At 33.4% G+C, this 16824-nt stretch overlaps 2 protein-coding genes across 2 annotated transcripts; both read left to right on the top strand.

Moving 5' to 3' along the window:
• The first annotated feature begins 5899 nt into the window (after positions 1-5899).
• On the top strand, positions 5900-9681 carry LOC126714693 (cytosolic Fe-S cluster assembly factor NBP35-like). The gene is made up of 3 exons (XM_050414956.1): positions 5900-6065; positions 6207-6308; positions 8527-9681. Exons 1-3 carry the CDS (start codon positions 6029-6031, stop codon positions 9453-9455), a joined length of 1068 nt encoding a protein of 355 aa, XP_050270913.1. The 5' UTR covers positions 5900-6028; the 3' UTR covers positions 9456-9681.
• A 1927-nt stretch (positions 9682-11608) lies between these two features.
• Positions 11609-16298, top strand: LOC126714692 (glyceraldehyde-3-phosphate dehydrogenase 2, cytosolic-like). The gene is made up of 11 exons (XM_050414955.1): positions 11609-11727; positions 11863-11963; positions 13444-13559; positions 13661-13760; positions 13992-14138; positions 14256-14316; positions 14395-14492; positions 14773-14915; positions 15091-15174; positions 15300-15389; positions 16025-16298. The coding sequence occupies exons 1-11, from the start codon at positions 11700-11702 to the stop codon at positions 16068-16070; spliced, it is 1014 nt and encodes a 337-aa protein (XP_050270912.1). The 5' UTR covers positions 11609-11699; the 3' UTR covers positions 16071-16298.
• Positions 16299-16824: the final 526 nt, after the last annotated feature.

Below are 16824 nucleotides of genomic sequence, written 5' to 3'. Positions count from 1 at the left end.
TAAACTCATGTTCACTATCTATCTTACACCACAACATTCATAATATTTATTACCAAAACTCATGGTAATTACTCATCCTACATGTCCATTATGATTATCTATAGAGAAACTCATGAGAACATCACATTATTCCATTATAGTGGTTGTTACCATTTTTATTTAAAATATATGGTAAATATTATTCTCAAGAAAAATATTGGAGGTCATTATCATTTACAAGTAATCCATAGCAAAAAATATGAGAAACTATACAAGTTATTATTTAAAGCCCATGGAAATTAATACCCAAAATTTATCACAAATATTTATTAAAGCTCATAGATTCATTTTATTTCCACTAACAACTAAAGCCCACGAGGAGTAAAAAAACCATGGCAAAGCATGTCTTTAATGCCCATTTTGTAGGCCCAAGAATCTCATGGAGTAGGGAACAAGCCCAAGCAAAGAAAGGGCCATGTGGCCCAACTAAAAGTGGTGAAATGGAGCAAAGTTCCAGCCCAAAAAGGTCCCCAACAAGAGGCTTGAAAGTGGGCAACCAGCCCCTATTCATCCCTAACCAAAGTACAACTAGAGACCCCTACAAGAGAACCAAGCCTTTGAGGATAAACTAGGGGTTGTCTCATCAGTTTTCTACCACCCTCTACCTGACATGAACAGTGCCAGAGGGCTGTCATATCAGCTGAAGTCTAAAGGATGATGGAACTCCATTACCTTCCTCAAGACTGTACCTCCAACGGAAGGGGAGCTGAAACCAAATTGTCCAAACCTCAACAAATTGATGCTATAAATGCTAAAAACGTTTAAGACGTGATTCATGTTCCAAGCCCATGAATCGTAAAGGGGAAAAATTGGAAACATGTGGTTTGGAGGACATAAAGGAATCTCCAGCGAAACCCCCTAAAGTGGACTTAGAGCTTGACACCTGGCTTGGGGTGTTAAATCTTACTTCTTGGGGGTCCAAATCTCAGTCGTAGCATTAGGATTCATTCTTGATACACGCTTTAATCACATTGATTAAGCTTAGCCCCAGAAATCCTGGCATTTAATGCAAAGCACTTTAAAATCTCATCATTACCCAAAGAAGCAAGGCAGCCCCTAAAGTAAATCTCCTACTTCTGACCAAAAATCCCAGGAAGATTAACCTTGATTCACTACCTCTGATTAGTCCTACGTTTTTTTGGATTCTTGTAATTAGTACTTCTCTAAAGCTCCATTATAAAAACATAAACACCTCAACCCACTAGGGGACAGCTGCCCTCTCTGAAACTCTTGGTTTGTTTACTACTTTGCTCATGGTTTAGCTTTTCTTAAGCTCACCACTCATCATCTTTAGCTCACATTCATCTAATCTCAAATACTCTTTTCCCCCTTTCACACAACCACAGCTCATAAATGTCTCTCAACTAGTCACAAACAACTCACCACTCACAAAAAGCCTTAATCTCAGTATTAATCCTATCCCACTCACTCAAAACAGCCCACATTACCTCATTCATGCCTTATGCACATATACTCACCAAAATCTGCATTGAGCTGAGATCTCTCTCTCCCTTCATACCATGCCAAAATAACTCCTGTTTCATCACTATGCAGCCACTAATATTTACTTACTATTTTACTATGGGAGGCTATAATGTATTTGAGACTTTTTGGAATTTTTTTCTTCATAGTGTAGCCTCTATCTCTTGCTTGGGCGGGCTTACATGACACCGAAAGCCTTTGGGTTTTATTTCAAGGGCCCATCGTCAAGTTTCGGCTTGGCTACCCCACATCCTATTTGGGAACATCAAAATTTTCCTCTCAACAGTGAGCCAGCTGATTGCTTCTTGGTTGGATCACTTTACCTCAAGACGACTATGTTCCTCGGATTACCTCAGTAACAGGCTTAGAGGGTCTCTCTTCTTCTAGGCTTTGGTTATCCCATGTTTACATATGAGCAAGGCCATTGCCATGGAAAGGGATCTTTAGAATCTTCTTCTTGGCCCAAAATCCACAAGGCAGCCACACCTCGACACCCCCCCCCCCCCCCCAACAATACTCTTTAAAGTTTGGGGTAATTTTAATTTTGCCCCACAAATTTTCAAATTTTGGATCTATAAAATTACATCGTTTTGAGTTGAGGTGGCATTTAATGAATATCACAGTAAATGGATAGAAGGACTTAAATTTGAACAATGTATATGTAACTGTGTAATGTTTGGAGTATGTGTCCAAAACTTGAAATTTTAAGGGGGCAAAATCAAACTTAACCCAAATTTAAAGGGCATAAGTTGTAATTTAGTAATAATAATAAACAAAAGAAACTTTGACAAATACACATCAAAATAACACAACACCAAATAAACTTTCATATATATATGGCAACAACCCTGGCGGCCAATGTATGCAACAAGCCATGGCTGCTCATGCATGTTGCAAGCCAAAGTTGTCTGTTGTTGGCAGAGCCTGTTAACAGTAGCCCTTGATGCTCATACATGTTAGCAGTAATCCATAGCTGCCCATGCATGTAGCAAGCTTTGATTGCTTGATCATGGCATAAGAATAAGTTTGACTTACGCAAATATAAAATATATTATATTTTATATAGACTTGATATTAGATTTTGTAAATTACTAAATAAGTTTTTAATATATCGAATCAGTATTTGCAATGTATTGATAACATAAACAATCTATTTCATAATAAGAATTATATATAATTATTTTGTTTAGAATTGAATTATATATAATTTTTTTTTGAAAAAGAATTATATATAATTTTAACAATACAAGATTGAAAAATATAATTTTTATAAGTTTATAAAAGAAAATCATTCTATAAGTAACCCAAAAACATAATTTCAACAATAATTTATAATCTAATCTAATATATATATAATCAAAGACATATGATTTGTGATTGATCTTATAATATCATGTCACATAAGCTTTTGAAGCCTCATAATTTTACACATCACTATTCTAATATGAATCTTAATTAAATTTAAATTTTATTCTATATTTAAACATTCCATTCCATTAGAATCTTGGTACAATATATTTTCTTTAAATAGTAAAATATATAATTCTATATACATACACAATCATAATAAATGCTTGATGTTAGAACTTAGAATATATACTATATTGTTCCATATATAGTATTGTTTCTAAAAAAAAAAAAAAAATACTATATAGTTCCATAGAAAATTATTGTGTACTCTTGGAGTACCATAATAAATATTTATTTGTGGGGCCAAAGAACTTAGCGACCTCAGCCCACTTTGTATTGGGCCCAAGGCCCGCGCCGAAGAGAGGAAAATGTCTGAGGATGTACAATGAAAGGTCAAATGGCCTAGAGATGTTGTCGAGGACGATCCTGTCCTCGGCATTCCAGAATCTAGAAGGAAAGAACGGTACGCCATCAAAGGCAGCTTCCTAGAGCGCTCCCCGAAAAAAGGATGAGTACAGTAGGACACACACAGGGGTATAGTGTAGGAGCAGTTCAAGGAAAAGCTGTCACCTCCACATTGAATGCGTCCAACTAACGTTCTGGCTGCATTAATAAGGAAAGGACCCCTGAACAATGCGGCCTTGGTTGCCGCAACTCACAGAGGGTTTGGAAAAGTGGCTGATGAGACGAGCACTCGAGTAATGACATGCACAATCAACAGGTGGAGGGTCAAGATCGACTGGAAAGAAGTATATAATGTGAGAGACCCTCCAAGAATGAGGGATGGCGGAAAAAGAGCAGGAGGAGAAAAAAAAAAGAAAACTGTAGCAGTCTGCATGGTCTTGAAAACCACTGTAACCTAGTACTGAAAGTAGAAGAAGAAGAAGAATACTAAGTTTCTCGGACGAAACGCCCGGGGAGAACATTCCATACTTGAACCCATTTCCTTATTGGTCAGTCCGCACCTAACCGTGTCTAGTGATTGTGGTTCAGACTAAGACCTAGTTTTTAAACCTATTCTCTAAAAATTCATTGTATTGAGCCAGTTGGGCTTGAGACCTTTCGTCCAATAGAAAGAGCGCTCAAACCCACTCCCTACACTATTAATTATCATAAAATTTCATATATAGACAAAAAAATAAAAGAGAAAAAAAATCATATTATTTTATAATTTTCCCACTGTTATCAACTAGTTTATTTATTATTTAGCAAAAAAATACTATAATTTATTTATTAATTACTAGCATGGATTAGTAAAGTAATAAAAAAAAAAAAAAAAAACTTTAGTCGATGATGTTTATACGAGAGAATATCAAGTTAATCAAGTTGTTGTGACAAGTTTGAATTATTGGTTCTTCTAACATTTTGCTTTTTTGAATTATTGGACAATAAAATGATATAGATTTTAGATAAGTGTGTATATATATATATATATATATATATATATATATATATATATATATATATATGGGTTGGATTCAAGTTACATCTAATATAACTCTAAACAGTGTTATACCACCTAATAACTTATTATTGAATTCATATTTTGGAAATTTTACTGTTGGATTACATGTTCTATATGTTTTTAACATGCATGCCAATTTTCATACTAATCGGATGTTATTTACCATTTCATCCATAAACACATTTTTTATGTATTATTTTAAATTACAAACACTTGAATTTAAACAATTGATTGATGGCATGACTATTGATATTCGATTATTTTGAAATTTTGCAAATATAGAGAATATACGAAGATAATGTAATCCAATGGTGTATTTGTCAAAATTGGCATCCTATTAAAAAATAATCAGTGGTGTAACATTACTTTTTTTTTTTTTTGAGAAACGTGGTGTAACATTACTTAGAATTACACCATGTGTAATTTGAACCCAATCCTATATATATATCATATGCACTAGCCTATATGTCTCATCACACCCCCTAAGTATTTTTTTTTTTATTGAAAAATATAGCAACTACAAATATGATGACTGAAAATTATTTATTTTTAAAAACAAAATAAGAAAGACTCCCGCACTCATTCCATAATTATCATCCGATTTTGGTAATTCTTTTAATGTGATGATTATTATCAATGTTTTAGTGACTGAAAGATGATAATATAAACGAAGATGATAATATATATTAATATGTGCTAGTTTTTAAGAGAAAAATGTATTAAACGTGGGTGAGATATATAAGATTTGTTGTGAAAATATTGTGGACATATTATTTCTCATATTTAAATAGGAATAATGTTAGAGATACAAACTATTTTACAAAAAATTCTACAAACTGCTGATGTGGCAAGTAATTATTGGTAAATAAAAAAGTGATATTAATGATGGGCATAAATAAAAACTAATAAGAGCTAGCCACATTAACATTTTGTAAAAATGTTGTAAAATAGTTTGTATCTGTAGCATTACTCAATTAAATAGAGGGTGTGCTAATTTTTAGGAAAAAAACTTCTTTTATTATTATTATTTTTTTAATTTTGTTGAATTATAATTTTAACCCTTTTTTTTATATTTTTTAAGAATAAAGATTATTTAATTAGATTAGAGGTATTTTTGACATTTTTTAAATTCATAATTAAAATTTTGAACCCTCTTAATATATATAGAGATATATGTTGGATTTTTTTTTGGATGAAATAATAATTAGTTTTTAGGATTTGGTTTACCTTCAATACTTTTTTAACTGGACATATTTTTTTGTTTTAAATATACAATGATAAGTAATAGTGAATTTTAATCATCACATTTTATTTAATTAGTGAATAATATAACAATCTCTTGTTGAAACAAAATAAGATCTATTTTTAAAAAGTATTAGAGGTAATCCAAAACCCTAATTTTTTGGATAAGCTTCGAAGATATTATTGGGTTTGCTTGGAAAATGGAATACCGTAATTTTGGGGTCAAAAGGTGCGTCAATCCAACGGTGGAAATTGATCCGATTCGACCGCCATAGAGAGTCACAACTCGTATATAAATAAACGCGCTTCTTGTTTAATCTCTCCTTTCTCATATAAAAGGCCATAGCGAAGTAAAAAAGAAAGAGTACAGCAAAAGCAGAAAAGTCGACCATGGCGGACGGTGATATTCCTGAAGATGCCAATGAGCGTAAGATTTTCCCTCTTGAGATTTTTTTTTTTTTTTCATCTCCTTAAACTTTCCAAAGTCACTGGGTTTTGTCAAATGGGGTAGCCTCAAAATTCCATTCTTAATTTTGTTTGTTTTTGTTTTTGTTTTTGTTTGATTCAGATTGCCCTGGTACTCAATCAGAGTCCGCAGGAAAATCTGACGCTTGCGAAGGTTGTCCTAATCAAGAAGCTTGTGCTACTGCCCCAAAAGGCCCTGACCCAGGTTTTCTACCTCTTTCATTTTTTTTTTCCAGCTCTATAAAATTCTTAATTTTGTTTTTGTTTATGTTGTTGTGGTGGTTATTTTATGTTCTACCAGTTGTTCGTGGAGTAATTCTGATTTTTATATGTCATATTGTCTGAAATTTGAGGTTTTGAAAATTTTTAATTTGTTATCTTTATGTGCTGTACAAGATTGGTTTTAGCGTTATTGAGAGTATGGTAACCCACAAACCTATGGTGTGAATTTAGGACAATGTTAAGCTTGTTACTTGTTAGTGTGCGATTGTGTAAGTTGTTGCAAAATGGCATTTTGGGTTTAAAATGAGCAATTGTAAAAAAAGCTATGAGGAGTTGCTGTTGCGAAATGGTGTTTTCGTTTTTAAAAACGGACTCTTGTTGTCTCATGCTAAACTTTGAGTTCTAGAGTAGCAGTGTATACGTGTTATAGCTATAAAACTGGCGAGTTTGTTGTTGCTTGTTAACTTAGAGCACATAGCTAGGAAAGAGCCCTACTTTGGAACAAGTTGTGTAAAAGATTACATGTGAATGGATGAAAGGAGAAAGAGGAAGTTATGGTTTAGAACATCTATTGTTGTGCTTATTTATTATGATTGGTTTCCATTTTTTACAAAACTAGGTGAGCTTATTCCAATAGAGGCTAAAACTGCCATGTTTGGTAGCCTAGAACTATTGAATCAGAATGCTGATTCATTATCATCAACTGTATTGCACTGCAGGGTATATGATTATAGCTTGATAAAAAAAAGGTATAGAGTTTACCCTCCACAATCAAATAAAGATTAGCTCAAAGCAATCCTGTCACCCATCAAATCACAGAAAGCTCATTGTAGCACACAACTTTAACCAGCATTAATCCTTTTTTTGATAGATAATGATAACTTTATTGACAGACTACTTCATGTACAATGATCAGAAAGAAGCCTAAAAAATTACAGCAAAAAAATTATGTACAAAAAGGCAATGATTCACATTAATTCTGGTATCCTCATTCCATGTTTTCCTTCAACAACCACAACAACTCTTATTGGTTTGAAATATTAGAGAGGGAAACTGTCTCTTTCTTAATTAAGAGAATCATTATAGAAACCTTCCTCCATAAAGATTTCAATGAGTGGGTATGGTGAGTGAAACCACCAAATCAGCAAGAACCCACTTCTAAATGACCTTCAAAAAAATGCAAATATATTATATACCCATCAACAACCCCCTATAAAAGTCCCAATAGCACAATCTGTAATGACATTTTCCATTAATTACTAACCCATTTTGTCCCGCCAATGTATCAACTACCATCACTAACTTTTAGTACCTATACATCAAACAACCATGTAAACCAACTACTGATGTCATTTTTATTTAACAATCTTTAAAAGGTATCTTCTTACATTGGTTAAGTTTCACTGCCTATATACCAAACAAGCATATAATTAAACAAGACTATATATTGAGTTGTCTGTTTACTAAGAAGAAGGAGAGGAAATTACTATGATGAATTTGACAACTTCGGACAAAATATTTAGAGGTGTGACAATGACAAGTAACAGTTAAAAGAATCTTGAACTTTTCTGTTAAACACAAAGGAGAAAGATTTATCTTACTTTTTGAAAAGAAAAGGAGGGAGTTGATTAACAGTGAGGATTGTTGTACATATACTCTGTGATGTGCAACTAATCTGAGATAAGTTCTCCTATGTCAAAAAAAAGAAAAAAGAAAAGGAGGAGTTGAGAAGGTACACAGAGTGAGCTCTAATAAAAAAGGTGACTTATTTAAGTTCCTGCATTGTTGGTTTCCTTATCCTGGCAGCTAGGCATGGTTTCAGTTAGCCCTTGATATTACAAGCAATTCATCAACTGTCAGTCAAATTAATATCTTTTTCTTTTTCCTCCTTTTTTCCTGATAAGGTGTTTGCTGATGATGAGCATTAATTTATTTCATTTACTTGTTTGCCTGAACATACCCTTAGACCAAAATTTTCAAAATTAAAACTAAGTGAAAATTCCAAGAAGAGCATCACTCTCTGGGGCTTGCAGCCTGAAATGAATGATAAACGTATGGATTAATTATTCAAGGATGGTGTTTCATTTATGTATAACATGTTTTAAGTGTCACTCTGGTTTAGTTAATATTCTGCAAACATATTTTATGACTTAGAGGTGGTATGCTTATTGTCTTAATGTTCTATACTCTTGTTTCTGCAGACTTGGTTGTTATTGCAGAAAGGATGGCTAATGTTAAGCATAAGATACTTGTTTTATCAGGGAAGGGTGGAGTTGGCAAGAGCACATTCTCTGCCCAACTTTCATTCGCCCTGGCAGCTATGAACCTCCAGATAGGTCTGCTTGACATTGACATTTGTGGCCCGAGCATCCCAAAGATGCTTGGCCTAGAAGGTCAAGAAATCCACCAGAGCAACCTCGGCTGGTCTCCTGTCTATGTTGATGATAATCTTGGGGTCATGTCAATTGGATTCATGCTTCCTGATCCTGATGAAGCTGTTATATGGAGGGGCCCTCGCAAGAATGGGCTCATCAAGAATTTCCTGAAGGAAGTGTACTGGAATGAACTTGATTTTTTGGTTGTTGATGCTCCTCCTGGGACCTCAGATGAGCATATCTCAATTGTTCAATGCCTTGGGGCTACTGGAATAGATGGTGCAATTATTGTCACAACTCCACAGCAAGTCTCCTTGATTGATGTGCGAAAAGAAATCAATTTCTGCAAAAAAGTTGGAGTTAAGGTTCTTGGGGTTGTTGAGAATATGAGCGGCTTGTGCCAGCCACTAATGGATTTCAAGTTTATGAGGACGACAGAGACCGGTGAACATATAGATGTTTCAGAGCGGGTTAGGGAATATCTTAAAGAGAAAGAACCAGAACTTCAAAATTTGATTGCTTGCAGTGAAGTGTTTGATAGTAGCAGTGGTGGTGCAGAAAAAATGTGTAGGGAAATGGAAGTGCCTTTTCTTGGGAAGGTGCCATTGGATCCGCAGCTTTGTAAGGCTGCTGAAGAAGGTAGATCCTGCTTCATTGATAAGAAATGCCAGGTGAGCGCTCCTGCACTGAAGATCGTCATAGAAAAAATGATTGAAAAGAATGGATTCTCAAGTATGTTGGTAGATAGTGCATAGGCTGTTAGCTTCAGCTTGTGGTCCTTATGTGGATCAAAATTTTGTGTTTCTTTTTATGTTTAATAATAGCATGGATTCTTAAGCTTGTGGCTTTTGAATTACTCGACTTATATGTATTTATTCGTAACATAGCTGCTATTTGAATGTAATGATATTTAACCTCTGGAGTTTTGTGGCCATGCTTTGTGCATAGTCCTTTGATATATCTTAAAGTGATTAGGGATAATCTGGCTCTGATGCATACACCAAAAGCATTTGTTCTCACTTCAAAGGTTCTTCTAAAATGCCAGCAGCAATCATTGTTAATCATCCTTAATCAAAGAATTAACCCCTGTATCAGCCACGATGATAGTTCCATGCCATATTCAAATGGACATTAGCTACTAAATTTAGTGGCCCACAATGATTAAAAGAGCTGTGTTATGATGTTTGACTATTGGGAATATTACACAAAGTAATAATGGAAGACCAAGTTTAACGCAAAAGACGAACGGAAAATAAATAATTTTGAGGCACAAAATTGTTATCTTTAGACAATATTTGCCCCTACACTATTGTTGCTATAAGGTTATCACAAACTTGTCTCCAAGATATAATTAAGTTGTTGGATTCTATAGATAACAATTCCGGAGAATATTCATAGAATTTCTTATGTTTCTTAGAAACTAACTTTTAGAAGAAAAAGAAGCTATCAAGTGAACATAAACCACTATTTATACTCATAGGGTTCTATTTCACCAAAAAACACGTATGAAGAGTTAAAACGTTTCATAAAACTATTCACAAGGTTTGAAAGTTTTTCAAACCTTCAAAATGTTTATCAAAAAATTCTGCAAAAAATTCAGTTTAACAAGTCTTGACCGATTTAGAGGAATCAAGAATCGATCAAAGGCTCTTTTTGATTGATTGAATAAGAATCAAATAGTAATCGAGTTAGGCAGGAGCTCCAGGGTTATTTTTCTCATCATTTCGATCAATCAAGCAAAAGTTTTGACCGATTGAACATATTGAATTTCAAATTTTCATTTAGAAAATTCCTGGACTTGAATTTTTACTTTATCAACTTTATGAAACAATATTCTCCAAAAATCAATGTATTACCAATATCGTCTTCTCCCATAATGCCAACTGTTTTATCAGTTTATCTTGTTGTGCATTAAAATTTCATCAACTTAATTTTGATACAATTGGCCGCTGAATCACATGTATCATGACGCTAATAAGAAGCATATGATATGCAGTTGTTATATAAATTCTGTTGACTCGAGGGGTGGCACAATGGATTGAGGATCACCCCTCATGAAGCACTCTTTTGCTCCTTCGTTTATAAAAAATTAATTGAAAAAGAAAATTATTACATTCTTCGATACGACAAAGGCATTTATAGTTCGGTTACATTTATGGTTTGTTAGGATCACCCCAATCATAGTTGTCAAAACATTAATCGCATCATGAATTAAATTTGATTTTACGTGTATAATAAGAAAGAAATAATGATTTATCTTGTATCTTTCGGTCCTATCAACTAATTTCGGTGATGTTCTGGGAGGAGTTAAGTTTGTGTAAAAAATGAATTGCTTCATTGACAATTACGTCACATTCTTTACCCGATGCATGTAACAGTCCTCTCACAATATGTGGATCCCACTGACTGGTGGTACCCATCTGCTGCACGCACACACAGAGGATGTACTTTCTAGTTTCTCCTATAAAAGAGCACAGACTTGGTGTGATCTCCATATTTCAACCTTGGAGGAGAAGTTAACTTAAGCTATTAATGACAGTCAAGACTTTAATTTTATAGAAGCATCCAGAATATCACCAAAAATACACTGCTGATCTCTAAACTCTAATTAGTAATTATCATTACTGATGGAAACCAAACTAAAAATAGTAAAATTTCCATTCAGTTTTACTGATTCTAACCTGCAGATCCGTGAAAAATTCACGAGAATTATTTTATTTTTTTTAAATAAAAAAAAGAAAGAGAAATCCCATGATTCCCATGTGTTCTCTCGAAATCAACGGTGATAATGAGCAATTAGTGGTCCCCACTCTTTCCCTCCCTCGACAAATCCGCGTCTTCCTATTTTTTCACGTATATATATGAAGAGATGAACTTGCTCTCTCTACTGTAAAAGTCTCGTTTTCATTCACAAAGACTTTCTCCTTCTAACGTTATATATATATATATATATATATATATATATATTTTTTTTTTTTTTTTCACTTTCTCTGAGGAACATGGGGAAGATTAAGATTGGGATCAATGGTGTGTATTTTACTATTTTCAACTCCATTCGTGTGTGTGTGTGTTTTTGTCCATTCATGCATGCATGTGTGTCTGTGTTTTTTAGAAAATGATGATTTTTTTTTTTGTTTTGGGTTGTGTTTGAAACTGGTGAAGGATTTGGAAGAATCGGGCGTTTGGTGGCTAGGGTAGCACTAGAGAGAGATGATGTTGAACTCGTCGCTGTTAATGATCCTTTCATCACCACTGATTACATGGTAACTCTTTTTTCTAATTAATATCAACACTATATATGATAAGTGATAACACGCTTTTAAACCTTACCTTAGGCACCATTTGTCTAATCAAAATTTGTGTTGAAAAATCAACATTTGAATTTGTTTTTATGATGTTTGATATTCCAGATATAACATGAAAAGCTTTGCTTAATTATTCCAAATGATTAAAAGTGTTCAGTTCTTAATTATTACAAATGATTTTTTTTTTTTAATTTGTATTTGCAGCATCATATATCTAGTTTTGCTTTGTAGAGCTGTGCACTCAATGGTAAAACCAGGATTTTGATTTGGGGGACAAGATTAGAATAAAAAAATTGGAGACAAATTTAATTCTAAACATGTATATTAATATAAGAAAACATATATATTACTTTATTTAATCAAACAAAAATATTGGTTAAAGAAGAAAATATGATGTAAATGTAAAGGGAAGTTATTATTTATTTATTTTTGGTTCTTGGTTCCAATTTCTTTTTTAGAGCCTAGTATTAGTTAGAGTTAGTATAATCATTGTTATGTGTAAACTACTTATTCAAAATTTAAGGTGACTATAAGTCTATAATTCAAACAAGTAAAAAAAAAAAAAAAATCAGTATATAGTTATTAATATATGAAATGAAAGATTAATCAAAACATAAGATATTCAAACAAATCATTTGAATACTTAAAATTAAAATGAAAAAATAAAATAAATTAACTTAGAAGTATTAAAAATATCATCATGTACTTGAGAATTTTGTAGAAGATGTTGAATGTTGTTTTTATTTTTGAATTAACTTAAAGGTATCAATGTTTATTCTTTCTTTGTTAGATTACATTTGAACTATCAAATGGTGGGTTGATTGTAAAAGACCTTAAGAACTATATAAAATTGTAATTTTTTTTAATTTTTAAGGCAATGTATAAAATTTGGAACATTGTCTGGAGATATTGCAATAAAATGTTCTAATTTTAAGACTATGTTTAAGAAATTTTTTTTCCTCAATAATATTTGGAGAGTTAAAAGTTATTTTCATAATGAAGTTTTGATCTTTCTTTTTTTTTTGGGGGGGTGGGGGAGTTTAGAAAAAAGAAGTTTTGATTTTGAAATATTATTAAAAAAACCATTTTTTAAAAGAACGTCAAGGGGGTTCGGGTAGTGTCATGGGGCAACTGCTCCTCTGTCACCGCCCGTGTTAGCACCCATCAGTTCTTCATTATTTCATGGAGATTACTTCTTGCTGTTAATAATTTTGCAGTTTATATTAAAGAAAAAAAAAAGGTAAAAAAAAAATGGGGATTTTTTAAAATATTATTTTGATATTGCAGAATTAACATTAAAAGCTTTGCTTATTTATGCCAAATGATTGAAAGTGCTTTCGTATGCTAAACTTCCTTTGTAGCCAAATATTGGGTATTTAAAAGCTTTTTAGTTGTCTAGTTTTGCTTAGTACTATAATTTTGATATTGTGCTGCACAGACCTACATGTTTAAGTATGACACTGTTCACGGCCAATGGAAGCACCATGAACTCAAGGTTAAGGACTCTAAGACTCTTCTTTTTGGTGACAGGCCAGTTGCTACTTTTGGTATCAGGTATTTTCAACTTTTATTATTTAGTTCTTTGTTCATTTTCTAGAGGGAAATTAGATTTTATTAGTACTTGTATAATATATATAGTTGTTTCTGATATTTAGGAACCCTGAAGAGATCCCATGGGGTGAGGCTGGAGCCGAATTTGTTGTTGAGTCTACTGGAGTTTTCACTGACAAGGAAAAAGCTGCTGCCCACTTGAAGGTTTGTGATTAAGTGCTTGAATGCTGGTTTTGTGTTTGATTTGATTATGGTATATATATTGCTCCTAGTTTGTGATAGTGATATTAGTATTATGAAGAGGAACTATAGGAAAACAAGGGAAAGAAAATAAATAAAGATATTATCGTGTTTTGTGAATCAAATTTTCTGTTTACTTCCATTATGTAGGTTTCTCAATTCTTTTACCTATTCTCATGTTTGGGTGTATGTCAGGCTGGTGCAAAGAAGGTAATTATTTCTGCACCGAGTAAGGATGCTCCCATGTTCGTTGTGGGTGTCAATGAGAACGACTACAAGCCAGAACTTGACATTGTCTCTAATGCTAGCTGCACCACCAACTGTCTTGCTCCATTGGCTAAGGTAATTTTAAAACTTTTCTGGTTACTCTAGTGTTGTGCAAAACTGTGCCTTTAAGAATTGAGAAAGTATAAAGATTTAAGTGCAAATCGTATGATTTTTGAATATATCTCTTTGCAGGTAATTCATGACCGATTTGGTATTGTTGAAGGTCTTATGACTACTGTCCACTCCATTACTGGTGAGTCTATGTTGGAATACACTCTTTTCATTTACATGGGATATGACTATAGATTGACATGACTTCTATGTCATATAGCCACCCAAAAGACTGTAGATGGACCATCAATGAAGGATTGGAGAGGTGGCAGAGCTGCTTCCTTCAACATAATTCCTAGCAGTACTGGAGCTGCTAAGGTATTAAATTCTTGCATCTATGGTTTGATCTGCATAAATGTGTCATTTTTAGCAAGCTTTGCATTTATCTTGCTGGATGTATCATAGGTGAAATAAGAAAAAAAAATCCTTCTGGAATTCATGATTAACTAAGCCCCCTCATTTTCTTTCTTTTTACTCCATACCATTATTATTACAAAGTATCTTCTCTCTTTGGCATGTACTGAATTTTAGTAGTACCAAACTTCGGTCTTCATTAGCTCACTGGTTAATCTGTGTGTTTTACTCTTTAACTATGCAGGCTGTTGGTAAAGTTCTGCCTTCATTGAATGGGAAGTTGACAGGGATGGCTTTCCGTGTTCCTACGGTTAATGTTTCAGTCGTTGACCTCACGGTGAGACTTGAGAAGGCGGCCAGTTATGAGGGGATAAAAGCTGCTATCAAGTAAGGATTAGGAATGCTTTCCTTTTGAATTTTTTGTTTAGGGAATAAAATGGTTCATGGGTATAGTGTAAAGCTTCTACTATTTACTAATCACTAGGGAATTGTAAAGTAAAAGTATATAATGTTCCAATCACTACCTTTCCTTCGTCTCCTTATTTGTTTTATTGTTGTGTAGGGAGGAGTCTGAAGGTAAACTAAAAGGAATTCTTGGTTACACAGAGGAGGATGTGGTGTCATCTGATTTTGTGGGTGACAGCAGGTGCTGTGGTTTTGCTAATTTTCCCCCCTAAATGAACTTAATTGCTTTGATATTTCATTGTCTTTTTCTAGCTGTTGCTACAAGTTAATATTCAATCGAAGCTTTGTGTTTGACTCTTACTTCAGGTCAAGCATTTTCGATGCCAAGGCCGGGATTGCATTGAATGACAATTTTGTGAAGCTTGTCTCTTGGTATGACAATGAATGGGGTTACAGGTAACATATCTATGTCTTAATATTAATCTTACAATTGACAGGGAGTTAAAAAACGTTGTCATTGTGGTCTTTCTTGTTTGTAAAATGTGGATGCTTACATTAGTGGCTTTTGGCTAGTAAAATTGGTCTTGACAACACTATATTTACCTGCACTTAATGTTGTGGCGATTGTTCCAATTTTCCAATTACAACCTTGAATTGAAAGCCACGTTTCTATCTTGATGATATTGATCCTAGGCAAGCCAACTAATGTCCAACTTATGAAGAAGCTGATTTGTTTTCAAAGCCACTTTTTTTATGGCCAACTGCATTGCAGGGAAAACATACTTTTTAGGTATAGATGATTCAGAACATTCTTTACAACTAACAAATTGTATTATTAACAATGGTAGTTGTGATAATTATAATGGAATCCTTAAAAGTATGTAAATGGTTATTGGCCCCATTGTCTTTAGTAGATTTAATTTTGTAAATGGCAACATTTACTTGTCAATGCATGCTTTATTTTTCTCTCCAGTGTTAGTTCTTAGTTGTACACTATCTTGCTTGCCCCAACCAGTTCTGGCAGATAAATTTCCAGCTATCTTTGGTTTACTTTTGGGATTACTTTCTGAAGTGGTTTTGTTTTGTTGCAGCTCACGTGTTATTGATTTGATCCGACACATTGCCTCCGTTCAATGAGTAGTGTTGGAGTCTAGACGATCACCATGTTTTACCCTTTCACTTCCCTTTCCTTTGGCATAGTTTGCAGCTTAATTTTTTTAAGGTACACAAATGTTTTGGAATAATTGATATGAGGATGGTTATATACCATGTGTCTCTTTTAAATTTGGTGTCATTGTATCGCCCCTTTCTTTCTTGACTGGTGTTTTCCCATAAGATATGATTATTAATTATCTTATTTCCTAATTTTGTGGCTTTCTTGGATGGTTTTTCTGCCTTGAAAATTTTAACAGATTCTGCCGTGATTTATTTGCTTTGGTTCTCTTGTTGTATGCTATATACGGAAAAAAAAAATCATCACGATTGCTAAGCTCATCAGTCCACACATTTTCAAGAGTGAAAAGATATACTTTCCATTTTTATGGTCTTACAAAAGAAAAAAGAAATATAACACAGCAAAAGAAAAGAAATGAAAAAAGTGTTTTCATTTTTATGGTCTTACAAAAGAAAAAGAAATATAACACAATAAAAGAAAAGAAATGAAAGAGTGTTTAATGAATAAGTATACTTATTCAATTTCAAATGAGAACAAAGAAGCCTGCAAAGCAGGTCAACTAATACAAGCAGCAAAACTGCCCACAAAAGAAGAGACCAACCCCTTTACAGACAACACAACATTACTCATATTGGAACCCTACAAAACAAACCACTTTAACAAACTAAAACACCATATCAAAAGACTTTTAGAAATATAATCTGCTACAAAACCATA

This window comes from Quercus robur, chromosome 2 (genome assembly GCF_932294415.1).
Source record: "Quercus robur chromosome 2, dhQueRobu3.1, whole genome shotgun sequence".
NCBI classification, from domain to species: Eukaryota; Viridiplantae; Streptophyta; class Magnoliopsida; order Fagales; family Fagaceae; genus Quercus; species Quercus robur.
Note: the sequence above shows the minus strand (reverse complement) of the source record. Positions and strands in the feature narration are given on the sequence as shown.

Coding starts and splice junctions, on each gene's coding strand:
- LOC126714693 (XM_050414956.1), top strand. CDS start 6,029: ATGGCGGACGGTGATATTCCTGAAGATGCCAATGAGC. Junction 6,066..6,206: donor TCCTGAAGATGCCAATGAGC/GTAAGATTTTCC, acceptor TGTTTGATTCAG/ATTGCCCTGGTACTCAATCA. Junction 6,309..8,526: donor CCCAAAAGGCCCTGACCCAG/GTTTTCTACCTC, acceptor TTGTTTCTGCAG/ACTTGGTTGTTATTGCAGAA.
- LOC126714692 (XM_050414955.1), top strand. CDS start 11,700: ATGGGGAAGATTAAGATTGGGATCAATG. Junction 11,964..13,443: donor TCATCACCACTGATTACATG/GTAACTCTTTTT, acceptor TGTGCTGCACAG/ACCTACATGTTTAAGTATGA. Junction 13,560..13,660: donor GTTGCTACTTTTGGTATCAG/GTATTTTCAACT, acceptor TCTGATATTTAG/GAACCCTGAAGAGATCCCAT.